Source organism: Rhinolophus sinicus, chromosome 1, assembly GCF_057876585.1.
Source record: "Rhinolophus sinicus isolate RSI-liver-muscle chromosome 1, RSI-T2T, whole genome shotgun sequence".
Lineage (NCBI taxonomy): Eukaryota > Metazoa > Chordata > Mammalia > Chiroptera > Rhinolophidae > Rhinolophus > Rhinolophus sinicus.
Window position 1 is genome coordinate 146,218,480 of NC_142501.1, and position 19,132 is coordinate 146,237,611.

The window sequence follows — 19,132 nt, forward strand, 5'->3', positions numbered from 1 at the left end:
GGCAAGGTAGAATGGCTACAGCATAACAAGTGGATGGCTTGGTTTTAGGGAATTAAAATGTTATTTTCCTTGAGCCATAGGAGGTATTTGGGAGTCTCATTCTTTCTGTAACTGGTCCCATGGATAGCTTCGTATTTGGAGGGTTAAAATTTATTTTTTATTTTTTAGGTAAATTAGTTTTAAATATTTCATGTAAGATGTTCATAAAATGAACCTTACGATAGTACAGCTTTCCATGACATAGACTTTTAAAGTTCAAAATCTTTTCTAGAAAGGACTTTTTAAAATTTAATATATTTGTATTGATAGACTTTTAAGGGGAGACAGAAGGAAACAGCTTTTACTGTTTTTTTTTTAAGGTATCAGCTAACAAGGGTGAAATTGGTGATGCCACGCCGTTCAATGATGCTGTTAACGTGCAGAAGATTTCTAACCTTCTATCTGATTATGGCTACCACCTCCGAGGAAACGAGGTATGTCTGCTCTTACGTTAGCAAGTTGTTAAATGTATTCTTTTTTGTGTGTCTGTAGTTTCATCTTAAAAAATCAAACCTTTTATTGAAGTATAACACATACTTCAACTATGTGCACAAATCATCAATGTACCGCTTGATGAATTTTCACAAAGTGAACACTACCTGTGTGACTGGCACCCAAATCCTGAGAAGAAAATTACCAGAATCCTTGTATGCTTAGATGCCCCCTTTGTGTCCCCCTCTGGTAACTACCTACCTTCCCACCCCCACCCCAAGGTAACCACTCTCTTGACTTCTAACAGTACAGATTAATGTTGTCGGTTTTGAGTTTTATATAAATGGAACCATACAGTATGTGCTCATACATTCTTTGAATTTGTTTAATATTTTTCAGTCTGTGCTTCAAAATGTATCTGTTTCAGGTCCTGTATAATGGGTTCACTGGTAGAAAAATCACATCACAGATTTTCATTGGGCCTACTTATTACCAGCGTTTGAAGCATATGGTGGATGACAAGATTCATTCTCGTGCTCGGGGACCGATTCAGATCCTTAATAGGCAGCCCATGGAGGGTAGATCTCGGTAAGGGAGCTCTATTATCATCATTATTGATTAGCCTTTTTTAATGAAAAATGTCAAACACATACAAAAATAGAGGTAATGGTATAATGAAACCCCCGTGTACCTGTCACCCCACTTCAGTAATTATGAACTCATGGCCAGTCTTGTTACATCCATCTCCCCACTACCACCAACCTGATTATTTTTCAGCAAAACCCAGACATCATATAATTCCTTCTATAAATATTTCATGAAATATTTACAAGAGTGGTTCTCAAAAATTTCTGGATTCCAGAATCCCAAACAGTTGTTTGTGAGTTGTATCGATATTTATCCCATTAGAAATTAAGACAGGTTTAGAATATTTATTAAAAGTAACAGTAGTAAGCCCATAATATAATAATACTTAAATTTATTTTCCAAATAAATTTAGAGATGAGTGATACTGGTTTACCATTTTGCAAATCTTTTTAATGAGCTAGTTTTCGAGAAGACAGGTGGATTTTTGTGTCAGCTTCTGCATTCATTCCATTTTAGTATTTTATTTCTTATGTTTAAGTATATAAGGAAAATCTGACTTCACATACGTATGTGGTTGAAAAAGGGAGGAATATTTTAATAAGCTTTTCGGGTTGTTTTTTTTGCATGCTATACCAAAATGACAAGTTATAGTTTCTAGAAGGTTGTGATGTAGAATCTGAAGCCATATAGGTGAATTTATATTTATTATATTAAAATCCATTGGTCTTGCACTTTGAATGTATCTTTTACACACGCATCATTTTTTTTTTTTTTAAAGCAATTTTTTTTTTTTTTTTTTAAGATTTTATTGGGGAAGGGGAACAGGACTTTTTTGGGGAACAGTGAGTACTTTCAGGACTTTATTCCAAGTCAATTTGTTGTCATTTCAATCTCAGTTGTGAAGGGTGCCGTTCAGCTTCAAGTTATTGTCCTTTTCAGTCTTAGTTGTGGAGGGCGCAGCTCAGCTCCAGGTCCAGTTGCCATTGCTAGTTGCAGGGGGCACAGCCTACCATCCCTTGTGGGAGTCGAACCGGCAACCTTGTGGTTGAGAGGATGCGCTCCAACCAACTGAGCCATCCAGGAGCTCAGTGGCATCTCAGCTCAAGGTGCCGTACACACGCATCATTTTGTAGCATTGTAATTTGGAAAATACTGGCTCACTGAGTTATGCAAATTTTTAAATGTTGACATATTTCATTATGTCAAAAAAAATCACATTAGTGAATAACCACTGATGTCATCAGAAAAGTCTTTTAAGTATTAGGAAGCTATTAAACCCATAGTATTGGAATAGAGGGTTTCTAAAATTCTAATTTTTGATTGAAAACTCAAATTTTTAATCATTTCCAGCAAATACTTAAAATTGTTTACCTTGAAGGGTCACTTTGTTCATTTTCAAAAAAAATGTCTGCCAACAGTCTTAAGTCTGTATTAACATACTTGGTGTTAATGTTGGTGGATTAACAAAACGGCTGTCCGCTTTTTTCAAGTAACGAAGATATTTCCTGATAAAAGTGAGTAGTTCAGAATCGTGCAAGCGCTTTCCTTCAAGACCATCATTCTCAGTGTCCCACAGAAGTGCTTTATGAGAACTTCCCATTACTTCATATATTAAAAAGATGTGTACTCAAGGGTCAGGGTTTAATAAAACTAGTAATTTTTCCTGCTCCTTTAATGACATTCTTAAGTAAAACTCTTTTTCTTTACTCACAATGGAAAACATGATGGCTAGTAAAGTTTATGTTCAGGTGCCAGCAGTGTTTTTCAGTGACTTTTGCAATCATGAGAGCAAATGTAGATAAAATGAAAGAAGCAAATGTATTGTTTTATTATAAAAATACTTTTCACCGTCACGGCATCCACAGACCGTACTTTCAGGACCTGTTTTAAAGGAGTAGAACATTGACAAAAAAAACTAACTACAACACCTCCTTAATATTACTAAACATCAGTGTTCATATTTCCCTGACGACTGCATAATTTTAAAAAAGGTTTGTTGGTTTTAATTATGATACAAATAGGATCGGTTCGTGCTTCGCAATTAATTGATACATCGCTTTAAGTTTTAATCTATAGGTTGCCCTCCATCTTTTTTTTCCTTAAGGTTTATTTGTGGAAGAAACTGGATTGTTTGTCCTGGAGGGTTTCTCAGTCTGGAGCATTGCATCCCTGTGTTGTGGGTCCTTTTTTCTTGTAAAAAGGTCATCTAGAGCCTTGATGAGATGAGGGGATTGTGTTCTTTTCACAGTACTTTGTAGGTGGTATTGTATGCTTCCCTCTCTGGTTGTCTTGCTTTTATGATTTTAGCAGCTAGTAATAATGATCATTACCTAATGCCCTTAATTTAATAGGGATTGCAAGCTGCTAAGACTAGTTTCATCATTCCTTCTTTCTTTATTATCTGGAATACTTGCATAGAGAGAAACTTTGTTCCCTAAACTGCTTATCTGGTGACAGTTCATACAGTAAAGGCAGGATAAATGCTCGATTCTTTCCCTTTATTTACCAGTTGTCAAAATGAGTTGGTTGTCTACCAGCCTCCAAAGTTGACCAATATTTTTTTTGATAATGTCATTAGAAACTCATTGATTGTATGTATTTTGTATATAAAGAATGTTAAGGAAGCCGTCGCCATCCACCATCTGAGCAATGTATTTCATTTGACTTCCATGCTGGGGAAGTCTGTGATTATTCACTTGTTCTTTCCATTACTTTTACCAACATGCGTTTTTCATTTCAGGCTTGATTGCCTGGGAGACTCATTCATGGGGAAGCTGCTTTATTTAGATAGAATTTTTTTGTTACTCATTTTTGAGTGTAGAGTTGAATTCTAGTAAGTCAAATGATAGCATGATGCGATTCGTTTCTGTGCTTTATTGTATTTTATGAGGAAAATTACGTGCTATGCTTGAGAATCAATTTGTTTACTGTATTTGGGGACCTTCTAAAGCACATTAAATAGTTGGTAGATGTCTCCCCTCCCCACATGTAGAGAGAATACTAGGGTATAAAAACTAGAGTCTTTACTAATATCATTCTTTACCTTTGCCATTCGTCAAGGTGGTGTTGACAATAAACAAACACTGAATAATGTTTTTTTCCCTTAACAGTGATGGTGGCCTGCGTTTTGGAGAAATGGAGCGAGACTGTCAGATTGCCCATGGGGCAGCCCAGTTTTTAAGGGAAAGATTGTTTGAGGCATCAGATCCATATCAGGTTCATGTGTGCAATCTCTGTGGGATCATGGCGATCGCTAACACCAGGACACATACGTATGAATGCAGGGGCTGCCGAAATAAAACTCAGGTGTGTATAGACCTTGGCAGTTGGTATGTGTTGAGGCTATAACCGTGCCGTCCTAATCATCCAGGCAGATTTAGTGTGCTGGAACAGACTGGCATTGTCACAGCTTTGAATAACATGCCTCTCTAGTTTTAAATGAGGAAAGACAATTGGATTTCTGTAAAAATCAGTTTAAATTTTAACGTAGTAATGTCTCTAAGCTGTTCATCGTTTGGAAGTAATAAGGCCTTGTACAAAGAATTTTAAACTGAGTTTTTTAAAAAGTTTTTAATTGAGAAGGGTGACTATAGATTTTGTCTGGCAGAAAGGGTGAAATACCAAAGCCTGGTAGGAAAAAAGACCCCCAAGGCCAAGGTAGCAGGATGAGTGTTATCAGCCTATTTGTCATTCATCTCCGGCACCAAGGCAGGGACATGGGCTCGCTTCAACACAGCTTTGCTAATTACCCTTTCTCTTTCAGATTTCTTTGGTGCGAATGCCCTACGCGTGCAAACTGCTGTTTCAGGAACTTATGTCTATGAGTATTGCACCTCGGATGATGAGTGTTTAGCTCTTTTAAAAGATCCTCAACAAGTTACTTGTACATATCTATGGTCTTTTATTTCTATGATACGGCTTTTAAAAAAATGCAAATATATACTACGTGGTGAGAAAAAGCATTTTATTTGTTTTGTTTAATGATATGCATGCTTTTCTTCTGTAAATAGACAATAAATTTTTGTAGACAGTTTTGATGTATTATCTTTAGTTTGTATTTCACTATGTAAAACCAGTGAATTATAACTAAAGTGTTAGTGGGCTGGACGAAAAGAAACTGGTTATTAGGCAAGAACAGTGGTTGTAGTTATCTATGATTATTTTTACCCATGCAGACTAATATATTCTGCAGGTTTATAGCTCGGCACCTTCACCTGTTTAAAAAAAAGATCAAAATTAGTTACATATATGGATGTGGTTGACATTCTAATTTTCAGGTAGTTTCCAAATAAATGATGTTGAAATGTGGGGATAAAGGATATGTAAGTAGCTGTATAAATGATATGGTGGAGTGTGCTTTGGAATTGGAGCTATACGATTTTAGATACGAAAGGGATTTTGTTGGTCTATGTATAAGAGCTGGATCTTATTATAGAACTGGGAGAGCACATTTCACAAATGAGCAAGTCAAGATCCAGAGGGACTAAGGAACTTGCCCTTGTCCCAGCTAACATTCAGAATTTAAAGTGGAATAATTAGTGGCAGAGCTGAGACTCAGGCACAACTCTTAGCTACAGATGCTTGTTTCCTCGCCTGGTGTTACAAATCTTGGCTGAAGAGAATCTGACTGAACACATCTTTACTTGATAATTCTTCCTTTCATACCAGTTGAATGATCCACACAGTGGAATGCTTTGACAAACACTGGTAATAAAGTTTGTTCTTATTTCTGGCTTAAGGCAAAGCCAATCCAGACCTCAGTCTAAGAGAACTAATAAATGTAAAATAGCATTACTCTGGCACCGCCAGCAAGGGGGCTTAACGGCAAGCTTTTGACAATGGCGGGGACAGAGGCAGAACAGAGTTGGGTAACTGCCAATATACTTTCCTTTCTGCCTTTTTCTTATAAAAGCTCAAAGTGAAGGACCCACGATCATTTCCTTTTAAATGTGAATTTAATGAAACAGTCAAGGAAACACAAGGAAAACTACCATGTAGAGTAGAAAGTTATGGGAAATATAAGCTATTCCAGTCAATGCTGAGTTTTTTGTCTCACGTATAAGAGAAGGTGAAAGCATCTAAGTCATAATAATGCGTTCCACCAGCCATCCAAATGTTCTTTCAGAGCCCTGTGTGCCACATTTCGATTACACACGTCCTGTCCTTGTAGATTCCTGACATTACAGTATTGCATTAAGAGCTGTGTCTGATACTTTCATATTTGGTTCTGTTTTCATTAAGCAAATGCACTGTTCATTTTTAAAGGCTGGGAGATTTACTACCTACCTTTATTGACTGGTATTTCGTGTAAGGCATCAACCACTGTAATTTTTGCTGAGGCGGAAGCCTGTCCTTGGGAATTGGATGCATGGCACTCGTATTCTCCAGCATCTTCCTTACTGAGAGGAGATACCTGGGAAAGAAAAAAGGTCTTTAGTGTCTCTATGGTGGGCCTCTCTTTTTCCAGTGGTTTCAATTAGGTTATTATTTCATAAGTTTCCTAAGATGACCAGGGGATTCACAGCAAAGACACTGCTAGAAACAGTGCAAGTTCTGTACTAGGAGGATGACAGCCACCATATTTGTCTGTCGGGAGGAGTCCCACTGAGGCAGTGTCATGGGCAGCTTGATCACACTGCATAGGTTAAAAGCTGGACAGGTGTACATACATTAGTATGAAGGAGACCTTGATAGGGTACATGAGCTAAATACTATCCATGAGTATCCACAACCGTCCAAGGTCAAGTAAAATAAAGTAACTATTAATCAGTGATTGATTAATTACTGTTTAGATCATTTAGTTCCCCGTGAGAATTTTGCTTTGAAGTCTTAGAAAAAAAAGAAGTTCGCATTTATTTGTTGGTCATTTCTAAAACATCCAATAAACCTCAGCTGTTTTTTCAGTTCCCTCTGAAAAAGGAGCAGCAGCCCCGAGGTAGGGCTGCTCCAAAGATGTGGAAGTCACGTATTTTTGCCTGGCAGTACATCAGGCACCTCTGCCAGGTCAGCTGTGTCCGAGCCTAACAATGGAATCCTTGCCAGCTCTTGGTACTCACCAGCACCCAGCCAGTTACTTCGTGCTTTTCTGGGCCACCCCTGGTCTGAATGGCCAGGTTGTCCCGGTCACCAGGCAAGAGTTCTGTCCTTTGAACTCCATAGTGACCCCTTTTGACCTGCAAAAAAAGGGGAAATAGTCTGAGTTCTCTGTATTGAATCAACTGGGAAGTGGCCACATTTCTATAATTGCACAAGGCATACATCACACTTTTTAATTGGATTAAACCCAGAAATTTTCATATTACCTGTTCTTGAATACTTCCATAAACTATAGATCCTCTTATTTCTTCCTGTCAGGTTCCTTCTAAGCTTATATATTTTAAATTAATGTATTTTTCTGTATGTTTGGGAAATACACATCGTTATACTCTCCTGCCACTGGCTACTGTCCTTCCCTCATGCCTTTGTAAATTCTCCATCTCAGGACTGGGCCTTTTCTTGCATGCCAAGCCGTGTTTGTAACCCGGTGCGAGGTTTGATGCTTGGGACCTTGTGTAGAAGCCCAGGCCCAGGGGTTCTTCCCACAGCAACCTCATAAATGAAAAACAGTAGGTTGAATTCAAAGCCAATACCATTCCTTTTTTGAGGGCCTGGGGTTCATCAAACCATTTACAAAAGTCCTGAGAGCAAAAACTCCTGTCAAATACATGCTGCTGTCATTGTTCTCTGATGACACAACTTGCTGTCTTTTTCCTGTGCACATCACGATGAGATGCAGGGTGGGTTAAGAAATTTGGTTTCCTTGGTTTGAGGCCCATAATGAATACTATTCTCATTTCCCCCTCCTTTAAAAAGGCAAACTGTTCCTTTATATAAACTTTGGAAAGTATACAGAAATTCAGAGAAGAGTAAAATTTACCCGTAATCCCTCCATACATAGACCTTTGGCATAAAGTTCTAGAAGTGGAGTTGCTGAGTCACAGAGTATAAGTATTTTAAGGCTTGTGATAATGATGGGTTGAGAAAAGGTACAAGAAGCAATGTTTTGTTTATTCCATCCCAGGTTACTTTAAGAGTTAAGCTGATGTTATTGATACTACCTTTATAATTAGAAAAAAAGGATTTACAATCTCAAACAGGTAGTTTCCTTTTCTTTTATAATTAAGCAAATCTTGAGTTTAAAAAGACCAGATCAGAGTGTATATTTTCTTCACACTACGTAAGTTAGTTTTCCTATATGGTCCCTCTCCCACCACCTGCTGTTACCAAGCTGTTGTTTCAGCTTCAAACCCACCCTTTGTTTTCTCTGCCTCGTGATGCCAGTCTGGAGTCTGAAAACCCTGTTGCATCTACGCCAATTCCTGCTCTATAAAAAATATCTGTATCTAACATTACTAATTTGGAATGCCTGGTGTTTGCTTGTTTGCTTTTTTCCCTTGGGATTTCCCCACATTGCCACTATTAGTGACAGAAAACCAGGTATCTTAAAAGTGTTTTCCTCACGAATGCTACAAAACAAAAGTTACGCTCAGTAACCATCTTTTCCCTTCAGTTTCCCAGGTAGCTGGCAGAAACAGTTTATGCTAGTGCCAATTTTGAAATAGTTATTTAAAAATGGTTTTTAATAATGGTGTAAGTATACTTTGATTCAACAGCTAAAATAATACCCGGATGTCTTTGGTCTTTATTTACTGAATTCATGATTCTTTTAAGGATTTTGTGCGTGACCAAAGCAGAAGGACACAGCCTAGAAATAATCTTGGCAACTGAGCTGTTGCTCCTCAGATCATGTAACTCTTAGTAAAGAGCTTTCTGTGCCAAGTAACCTGATCCACCAAGTACGGAGGAACTGCGAGTATTTGGTTGGAAAATGAATACTTACATTTAAAACAGAACTCCTATCTTAATATACTGTAAGAAGTTCATCACCATGTAAAAATACAGAAAGAAGTGTCAAGAATTTTTACATTTTGTTGATAAATACGTTTTCCAGTTTTTTTAAAAAAAGATGGAGGCTGAGGAAAGTGGCTTCTAAGACAATTGTACATACGAGTATGTGTGATGGGCTGGAAGTGCCTCAAAGTCTGAACCTTAGGAATCTGCAGGGAAGGGAAAACCTGCATAGTAGTCACTGCTCACCATAAAGGGCCAACTAGGGGGAGAATCAGAGGGAGACTCAAGAAGTCATTTCAGCCCTCACTTGTATTTTAGCTGCACGAAAATCTTCCTGAATCCTGTCATTGCATACAAGCAATTCATAAGAAACAAAAAAGAGCCATAAACAAAGCTGGGAAAACGGCAGCCACATACAAAAGAATGACACTAGACCACTATCTTACACCATGCACAAAATATCTCACACCATACACAAAAATGAACTCAAAATGGATCGACGACTTGAGTGTAAGACCTGAAACCATAAAACTCCTAGAAGAAAATGTAGGTGGTAAGCTCCTAGACATGGGTCGTGGTGATGATTTTTTTGGATTTAATATTGAAAGCAAAAGCGACAAAAACAAGTGGGACTACATCAAACTAAAAAGTTTTGCACAGCAAAGGAAACCCTGGACAAAATGGAAAGGCAACATACCAATGGGAGAATTTGCAAATTATATCCCTGATAAGGAGTTAGTATCCAAAATATATAAAGAACTCATACAACCGGATTAAAAAATAGGCAGAGGATCTGCATAGACATGTTTTCCAAAGAAGACATACAGGTGGTCAACAGGTACATGAAAAGATGCTCAACGTCATTAACCATTCAGGGAAATGCAAATCATAGCCACACGGAGATAGCATCTCACAACGGTTAGAGCAGTTATTATCAAGAAGATAAAAGTGTTGGTGAGGATATGGAGAAAAGGGAACCTTTGTGCACTGCTGGTGGGAATGTAACTCAATGCAGCCATTATGGAAAACTATATGAAGGGTCATCAAACAATTCAAAATACAACTACCTTATGATCCAGCAATACCACTTCTGGGTATACATCCAAAGGAAACAAAATCGCTATCTCGAAAAGATACCTGCACCCCTATGTTCACTGCAGCATTATTTACAATAGTCAAGACATGTAAACAATTTAAGTGTCCATTGACAGATGGACAGATAAAGAAAATGTGGTATAAATATATACAATGGAATATTATCCAGCCACTATAAAGAAGAAAATCTTGCCATTTGCAACAACATGGATAGACCTTGAGGGCATTATGCTAAGTGAAATAAGCCAAAGACAAATACTGTGGAATCCACAAAACAAGAACAAAACCCCAAACAAACAATTTTTGCCAGAGGTGGGGAGTGGGGGGGGGGGCATGGAGAAATGGGTGAAGGGGGTCAAAAGGTACAAACTTCCAGCTATAAAATAAGTCACAGGGATGTAATGTGCAGCTTGGTGACTATAGTTAATACTGTATTGTATATTTGAAAGTTGCCAGGAGAGTAGATCTTAAACGTTTTCATTACAAGAAAAATTTTTTTTTGGTAAATGTAAGGTGACAGATATTAACTAGACTTATTGTGGCAATCATTTCACAACATATACAAATATCAAATCATGCTGTACACCTGAAACTAATATAATGTGTCAATTTTACCTCAAATAAAATTTTTTAAAAAGTGCCAATTATTACAGAAGCAGGATGGATTAGTCTGACTCCTACAAGTTAATACATTTCAAAGATTCACTGAATTTCATGGAAACTTAAAAGGACATGTATGCAGCCCAGAACATATTTGTTGTGCCTTTTTGGTGAAGTTTCAGAGGAGTTTTATGATGAAATTGAATATGTGTGTGTTAAAACTTTCAGATCTCCTGCCACTGTAAACAAAAGATAAAATGATTGTCTAGGGACAAATATCTGTAATACAGGAGAAAGCATCCATCTCGAACGTACAAAAAGCCGGAGACAGATAATAACAAGAAACAATCCAACAGAAAAATGGATAAAGGATATGAACAGGCAATTCATAAAAGAGAAAACCCAAATATGAAAATCTTCTCAATGTAGTCAAGGAAATAAAAGCAATAGTGTGATAATACTTTCACCCATAATTAACAAAAACTAAAAAGAGGGGTGATAGTGCTGGTGAGGATGCAGGTACAGGGTACCCATATACTGCTAGAGAGCGTGAACTGCTATAATCCATTCAGAAAGTAATCTGACAATGTCCACTAAAACTAAAATCCTTCGAACTGTTCATGTAACTTTTGGAGAAATCTATAGGGAAGAAAAGCATTTGTACATAGGATATGTGTACTCAGATGTTTAAGGCAGCACTATTTAATAATTATGGTACACCCATACCTGGACTATTACGTAGTTATTGAGAAGCAAAACTGGAGGGATGCCCATGAAATATTTATTGAGAAAAAGAAGTTTCAGAGTAGTATGAACGCTCTATTCCCCCTCACACTGCATATGGGGATAGGTATTTGTGTATGTTCGGGCACGCATAAGGGTATGGCAGGTTACAAGCCAGGGCAGTGCACATTGGTTATTTCAGGGCACAGAAGGAGGTAGGGGGAGATTTTGAACTCTATACATCCTCGGATAGTTTCTCTTTATTACCATTATCACTTATTATTTTGATTTTTTTTTTTTTAAAGAATATTCTCAGAGGTCACGAAAGCCCAAATCTGAAGAAATGTTCAGGCAAGAAAAAAGAACCGAATGGGGATCCTCTCAGTCTCAGAAACATCCAAGTGTTTGTAAGGAATTCTAGGAGTTTTACCTTTCCTGTAAGCATCATCTCTGACTTAACCAGGGCTGAGGTAACGATGGCTATTTCAGTTCAAGGCTAGGGCTTTGCTGAAAAAGTATGGGACTTGTTAATGTCACATGATAACTACTGGTCAGGAAAGTATAGACCATCGCCACGCTGTGCCAACCATAGGAAGTGCTACTGTAGCCTGAAGTGTCGCGGAGAGAAGCCTTGTCCTATCACTTCTGGTTGCAAAGGATCCTTGAGCAAGAAGGACGTGCTACCTTCTTTGAACTTCAGTTTGACAAGTGAGGATTCTGTTCATTTATTTATATCCAAAATGTAGTTCTATGCTAAATTGGATTTGGACAACGTGTGATCTTAAATATAAGTCTATTCTTAACAGTTGGCTTACAAGGGCAGTGCAGAGAAAACAAATGGTCTGTGTAATTATTTAAAAAAGTGACTTTCAAAGTGTTTTGACACAGCCCATGGTAAGACATACATTTTGCACTATGATCTGGAATATACAAAAGAAAAGTTTTATGAAATGATACCCTTACTAAATGTGATGCCTTAAGATATTTTCTGTTCTATTTTTTATTTTGAAAGAAAATGGCTGGTTGAGATCCCTACATTAAATTTGGGACTCGCTGAATGGGGTCATGGTCTGCAGGTTGAAAACCTTGCTTTAGGTCATGCATGTGGTAGTGGAAAATCAGCAGAGCCTGGCAGCTGGGTGTTGCTTGTTTCTCGCAAGTCTGTAAAAAGTTATTTTTTCCTGTCCCCCCCAACTCCTTTTCTTCACCCCCACCCCCCAGTTGACAAGCCCTCAGGGAAGCTCAGGGGATCTAACCCATATAATTTCAGAAGCTTAAAAGAGGATTCCACAGGCAGTTTTATTTCCCTGGTATGTGTGTATGTAAGCTGGAGTGGGGCAGAGAAAGGACTGAAGAAATTTTTCTCTGCCAGATTTGTCAATAAGGTCACAGTTCCCAGACACTTGGATTACCCTGGGTTCTTTTTTTTTTTTTTTTTTTTAACCCTGGGTTCTTATTGCGGAATTCCTAGAGCACTGTACCAGGGCTTTGTATGGATATCCTTTGAGAAGGTGTTCTTCTGCCTCTCCACCAGCTGAACAAGCCAGTAGCCTCCAAATAAGCAAGAGAAGCGTCAGCAGCTTTTGCAGTCAAGGCCAGGAACACATCCACCAGCTGCATTTTTGTTCCTCTCTGCTCCCGGTTGCCCTTTAAACAAAACTTCTTGAGGCGAAATTTCACTACTTCCTTAGCAGAAGTTTCAGCTGTAAAGGATAGTGGTAGTACAGCAGGTGTTGTCTCTGCCTATCCCATCCCCAGGAATTTTCTGGAATCACCCTGACTTCACTCCCACCAGCTTGTCCCAAGGGGGCGATGCAGCTCTCTGGCCACATGGGGGCGCCAGAGTTTGGCAGGTGACAATGTGAGCCAGAGCCCGTCAGTGGGAATTTTACAATGCAGCACCGAGAAGGGAGGAAGCCCTTTCTTTCCTCTGGGGTCATTAAGCTGTGGTCATAATATGAACTTGGAGCTGCCAGTGACAATACTGCCTACAGTATGGAGGGAGCTTTCTGAGGTGGAATAAAAAAAAAATAAGACTAGTACACTGAGAGCAGAGCCCTGGCCACCTCGTGTACCTGCATCCAGCTTCCCTTGAGGTTAGAATCACAACACCGCCCGTTCCCCCCCCCCCCTTTTTTTTTTTGCCTAAACTAGTTTGAAGTGAGTTTCTGCAACTTGCAACAAAAAGAGTTCTGGTGCCAAAGTCCCTCCTGGAATTCCCGAAGTTGCTCCTCTGGTCATACACCAAGCAAACAAAATAATCAAGAGATAATGGTCCATCTTAGAGCTTGCTGGGGAAGTCAGCATGCCACAACCGGGAGTCTGGTTATGCCTCTGACTTAAACCAGGTTTCCCTTGTGTCAGCAAGAGTTTGATGATATTCACTCCGTCGGATTGTTGTGACCCTTAAACGAGTCAAAGTGTATAAAAAGGGAAATAATAGAATGTACAGCACAACTGTGAAGTATTATTTGATTTGGCCGATGAGTGTTTTTTCCCCTTCTACAGACGTGCTGAGAGGATGTTGTTCTTCAAATGTGAAGATAGTTATACAAGATGATGCCACTCGAAGGGAAACATTTCTGGGAACAGCAGCTAACAGACTCAGTGGTAACTACGTATCTGACCGAGCCACGTGATGTTACCTGCCTTACTTTATGTCATCTTTACAAGAATTACATGCTACTATCATCATACAAAGGAGGAAACTGAGGCGTAGAGCAGTGGTTCTCAGTCTAGGTGACTTTCCCCCCCAGGGGACATTTGGCAATGTCTGGAGACACCTTTGACTGTCACAACGGGGGCGAGAGGGGGCGGTAGGTGCCACTGGCATCTAGCGGGGAGGGGCCAGGGATGCTGCTAGCAAACATCTTACAAAGCACAGGGGAGGCCCCACAGCGAAGCATCAGCTGGCTCAAATGTCAACAGGGCTAAGGCTACAAAACCCCAGCTTAGAGAGAACTCACTCAACCCGACTAAGGAAACCACATTCTTACCCACTCCCATGGAGACACACGCACGCACACACCCATGCACGCACACACATGCTCACAGGTACACACACTCAGAGGGTGGGTTTGGCTGTTTAGCATCATTCTCCCACTCCTAAGGCCACCTGCGCCAGCCCTGCTAACAAAAGCAGAGCAGGGACTGTTCTGGAGGTCAGTAAAATAATTGGGAGGTGTCCGGAAGGTTGTCATAAGCCCCCCTCCTCCCACACACACACTTTGAGGAGCAGCACACAATGGAACAGGCTGAGGATTTTAGGTTACGACCATCCTTGCACAGTGAGCGAGGAGCCTGTCAGTCTAGGATGTCTTCCTGAAATCTATGTCACTGACCTTGTTCCAGATGAGGACAGGGGTTGGGATTCCGATGACCTCACAGCTCAGGTACACCTGGGCGCCAGTGACATTCCAGATGTCCTTGGGGGACGTCACGATGGAAGGACCTAGAAGAGAGGGCACAAAGCCAAACATAGTTTTTAACATCAGGGAGCATGTTAGGAAGTAAAGACTTGATTATGTTTATGAGGCCACCCTCTCTGAATTATTGGAAGCACATTTCAAAGACCAGACTGGCTCCCTGCGGCTACCAGCATGCTTTTAATCTTGCCTTGGGAATGCATACCTCTAGACAAAAACAAAAATAATTAGGAAGAGAAATTTATTGTTTATGAAATTTTCTTGTCTCTCAAATCATGCTTAAATGAGTTTTAATTTACCATCTGTTTTGCATTATCTGGGTCTTTCCAATTAATACAGTGAAATTTCAGTTCCGAAATGTTTCATGTTGTTCTTTTTTGTTTACCAGTATTTTTATTTCAAGGGGGCAACATACAACCACTCCTTGGGTAATGAACACAATGAAATCTACGAAGATATCTGAAAATGTGCTGAGCACCCAGAAAAGATGGTCGTCCCCGTCTTAGGAGGCTCAGGATCTGAGGTTGATGAGTCAGTGGCAAGAAGGCAGGGATGGTACATTTCATGGAAGAGAAAAACATGAAGCACCGTGTGTCCTGGGAGACTGGAAGGAGACACCTTTGAAGGAAGAAGGTGGAAGAGTCTTGCCTCCCACCACAGGTTGGGGGAGACAGTGGGTAAAAGAGAAGCAGTGACAGGACCACTCTGTGTGTCACAGGGCCCCCAAGGAAAAGGTTCTTTCCCAGGGTTCTCTATGGCCAGGTCCCTGGCAGCAGGCACTGGCTGGCAAGTGGAGGCATCTGTCAAGGCGTTGTCTGAAGAGTCACCAGAATGGGACCACCCAGGGAGAGCCCAGAGTGACGCCTCCCAGCCCCTCAATCCTGGGACACACCCCTAGGCCTTCTCTATATCCCTTAGGTAAGAAGATCCTTAGCACCAACCTCAAGGGTCTGCATCCTTTTTGTTACCAAGGAGGACCTGGGGCCCGTGGTCCAGATCTGGCCTGCCACTTGTTTTTTTTACATGGCTTGTGAGTAGTCTTTGCATTTTTAAATAATTAAAAAATTAAAACAAGGCTAATTCATGATGTGAAAATTGTAAGTTCACATTCACTGTCCAATACAATACAATTTTATTGGAACACCGCGATGCCCAGAGTGGACCAGCTGTGGCTGAGACTGTATGGCCTTAAGCAGTTACTACTTGGCCCCACACAGAGCAAGTACTGGTCCTTGCTCGAATCAACTGAGAAGCAACCAACCCTAAATAAGACATTACCGGAAAGTCCCAGGGCTTGGATCCTTTACACATGAGTGGAGCAGATGCAAGTAAACCCACTGGATGATTTCTGGTCCAGCTCTGAAATGCAATACTTTTGAAGCCAACAGATTCTGAAAGATCTGTGCTTGCTCACTGCTCTTTCCTGCTAAGGAGCCAGCCCCCCAACATCTGCAGTAGAAGAGACATGCACACCTGCTTTTTAGTGGGTGGTAATTAGAATTTCACGTCTGCTGATTCTGAATGCCAGGTTTCAGGCAGCGGGCACCTTCAGAGAGACCAGGGACTGTCCACAGGAGAGGGAAGTGGACCTGGGAGCCGGGGGTCCCCGAGTGACAGTGCATTCAGGCTCAATGCTGTTTCCTGAATGAATGAGTTAATTATTCTCTCTGACTTTCAGCTCTCCATGACCTTGGGTCTTCAGCCGAATGTCTAACTGCAGGGTCATCTTGCTTCAGAGTCCTGGGAAAGGGACAACCTCCCGTTTAGCCTGGAAAGTTTTCTGGCATAATCAGCATTCAAGGGACATGAAGTCTCCCCTTTTGCAACAGGCTATTTCCAGCACACTATTAATTTCTCGAAACAGAAAGGAAATGATCCCAGCATGGAAGATTTTTCCCACTCATCTAAAGTATTAGAAGCTTATTTTTTTTAATCCCTGGGGCATTTTTATTTTTTCCCTTTGCAAGAATGTGCAAAACAATCAAAGTTTTGAAAGCTCTAAATATATTTCGTGCTTCCTTCCCTCTACACCATAGGTCTAAAGAGGAAGCCTCTATCTTGGCCAGGGGTCTTGGCTTTTCTGTTGCAAACGTGGATGTGGTGAGCATGGTGGCGCTGTGTTGATGTGTTTCTGGCTCTGTCTCTGATGCTTCCCGGTCTGGTTGCACAGACACAGGGCCCTGAAAAAGGCTGGGCTGGGCTTCACCCCACCCAAGCTTCCTTCAGGGCCCTGGGACTGCAAGGACTTGGACTCCACAGAACCGGATCTGGCCAGACTTGGAACTACTTCTGCTCACCTCTCTGAGGGCCCCCATGTGGCTCTGTCCTCCTTCCCACACATGGACTTAGCAGGATGACCCCTAAGCTCAGGACATCTCAAGGGATTGTTCTGAGAAGAATACACAAGTGTTCAGAGATTTGGAGGGGCTCAGGAACAAAGCTGCCTCTCACATAGCGAAACTGCACAGGAATGCAAGGCATTTTTGTACTGTGAGCTCTGAGGGCCTCAGTCTTGTAACGAACCACTTATTTTAAGATGCATCCATCCCCCTATGGTAGTCAGAACAGGTAGCAGAGTTATCCAGCTCTGTCAGCAGATTCTGGAGTGCGCATGGAAGAATTCCAGCCTGATTTTCTGTCACAGGTCTTCGAGACATGCTATGGGTTCTTCCCAGGGCATAATTTAAAACTAGTATATTCTTAGTCTTAATATAATCCAATTTATCAAATTCTTCCTTTATGATTAGTGGTTGTTGTGGCCAGTTAAAGAAATTTTTGCCTAGCCCAAGTCTGTAAAGAACCCCTGTGCTCTTTTATAAGCTTTATGGTTTTACTTTTCACATTGCGGTTTGTGGTTCATCTTTAATTCCTTTTTGTGCATACGAGGAAGTAGAGGTCACAGTTCACCTCCATTCCCCACCACAAAAGATCCCACTGCTTTGGAGTCATTTGTTGAAAAGACCCCCTTTTTCCTACTGAATCATACAGGTGCCTTTGTGGCAAATCCATTGGCCATCTGTGTGTGAATCTATTTCTGGATTCTCTGTGCTGTCCAATCGGTCTGTGTGTCTATCCTTGCACCAACAACTACAGTGTAAGTTAGAATTAACTATATTAAAACTGAAGCACCGAACAGAGCACAGATCCACTGTATCCATCTCCCTCCAATACTTTCCTTATTCCAGGAAGCAGAACATTGAAGGAGAAGTGAGAATACTTTTAAAACACCTGAACCCAGGAATACTTTGAATGAGAGCCATTGCCAAGATTAGGGATTCAAGATTAGGACAAATCATACTGTGGGTTCTTCTTTTTCTCTCCAACCCTTGGAATATAAGTACATATAATACGTTAGGTTAATGGGCTGAGTCAATATTTGCACCAAAACATAAATGATCCCAATTCTGCTACCAGGCTACCAGTGAGAATTCTGTGATTTCCATACAAGAAATATCTGTATTAACGTGTTTCCCCGAAAATAAGACTTAGCTGGACCATCAGCTCTAATGCGTCCTTTGGAGCAAAAATTAATATAAGACTCAGTCTTATTTTAATATAAGACCCGGTATAATATATAATATAATACCGGGTATAATATAATATAATATAATATAATATAATATAATATAATATAATATAATATAATATAATATAATACCAAGTCTCATATTAATGGTCCGGCTAGGTCTTATTTGCGGGGAAATACGGTACTCACTGACTCCTGTGGAGTCCATGGAATGTAAAGCCTGAGGAGGGGCCCTGAGGACCCGTTTGCTGCATAAAATTTACAAAACCCTTGGCTAGTTCCAATGTCTTTGAACAAATGTTGGATGCAGTAACATAATGAAAAGGTTAATAAATAATACCTGAACTGGAAAGTGCTAACCTACAGAACAGCCTTTAAGTTTGAAGATGTAGTCTTGTGCAGAGGAAACTCAGCTCAATGAATGATTAGACTAATATTAAAGGGGTGAACTGACCCCCTAGAAGGTGGAGGCAGGCTGGCTTCTACCTGACTTCCTGGGTCAGAAGAATCCATAGGTTCCAGATTGTTCCTGCTTACTTGAGTGCTGACACCCACAAGGTCATCTACTTACCGAACTCTGCTTGGTTCTTTGCCACTAACTGTCCTAAAAATCGGAAAATTCCCTCAGAATATGAAGAGGGAATGGAGAAATTCTTGAGAAAGGCACAGGCAGCAGCATTACAGAAAGAGGAGTGATGATACATGGTGAGAACAAGTAAAGGAAGGGACTAAACGGTGACCCTCAGAGACAGCAAGTGGACAAATCTTGGATGGAAATGAAGGGATGAGGAAAATATTTTGGGCTAATAGGATG

The 19,132-nt window shown here is 40.4% G+C and overlaps 2 protein-coding genes across 2 annotated transcripts in view; one reads left to right on the plus strand and one right to left on the minus strand.

The window, feature by feature from the left end:
* The window catches only part of POLR2B (RNA polymerase II subunit B), a 43,393-nt gene extending 38,301 nt beyond the window's left edge, over nt 1–5,092 (plus strand). The window contains exons 22-25 of the mRNA XM_019740119.3: nt 360–473; nt 899–1,059; nt 4,170–4,365; nt 4,823–5,092. Coding sequence (XP_019595678.1) covers nt 360–473; nt 899–1,059; nt 4,170–4,365; nt 4,823–4,912 — 561 coding nt within the window. The 3' untranslated portion in view covers nt 4,913–5,092. The remainder of the gene's footprint in view (nt 1–359; nt 474–898; nt 1,060–4,169; nt 4,366–4,822) is intronic.
* IGFBP7 (insulin like growth factor binding protein 7) overlaps nt 5,007–19,132 on the minus strand; it is a 67,144-nt gene continuing 53,018 nt past the window's right edge. The window contains exons 2-5 of the mRNA XM_019740083.3: nt 14,709–14,818; nt 7,116–7,232; nt 6,346–6,472; nt 5,007–5,273 (exon numbers count right to left, since the gene is read on the minus strand). Coding sequence (XP_019595642.2) covers nt 5,254–5,273; nt 6,346–6,472; nt 7,116–7,232; nt 14,709–14,818 — 374 coding nt within the window. The 3' untranslated portion in view covers nt 5,007–5,253. The remainder of the gene's footprint in view (nt 5,274–6,345; nt 6,473–7,115; nt 7,233–14,708; nt 14,819–19,132) is intronic.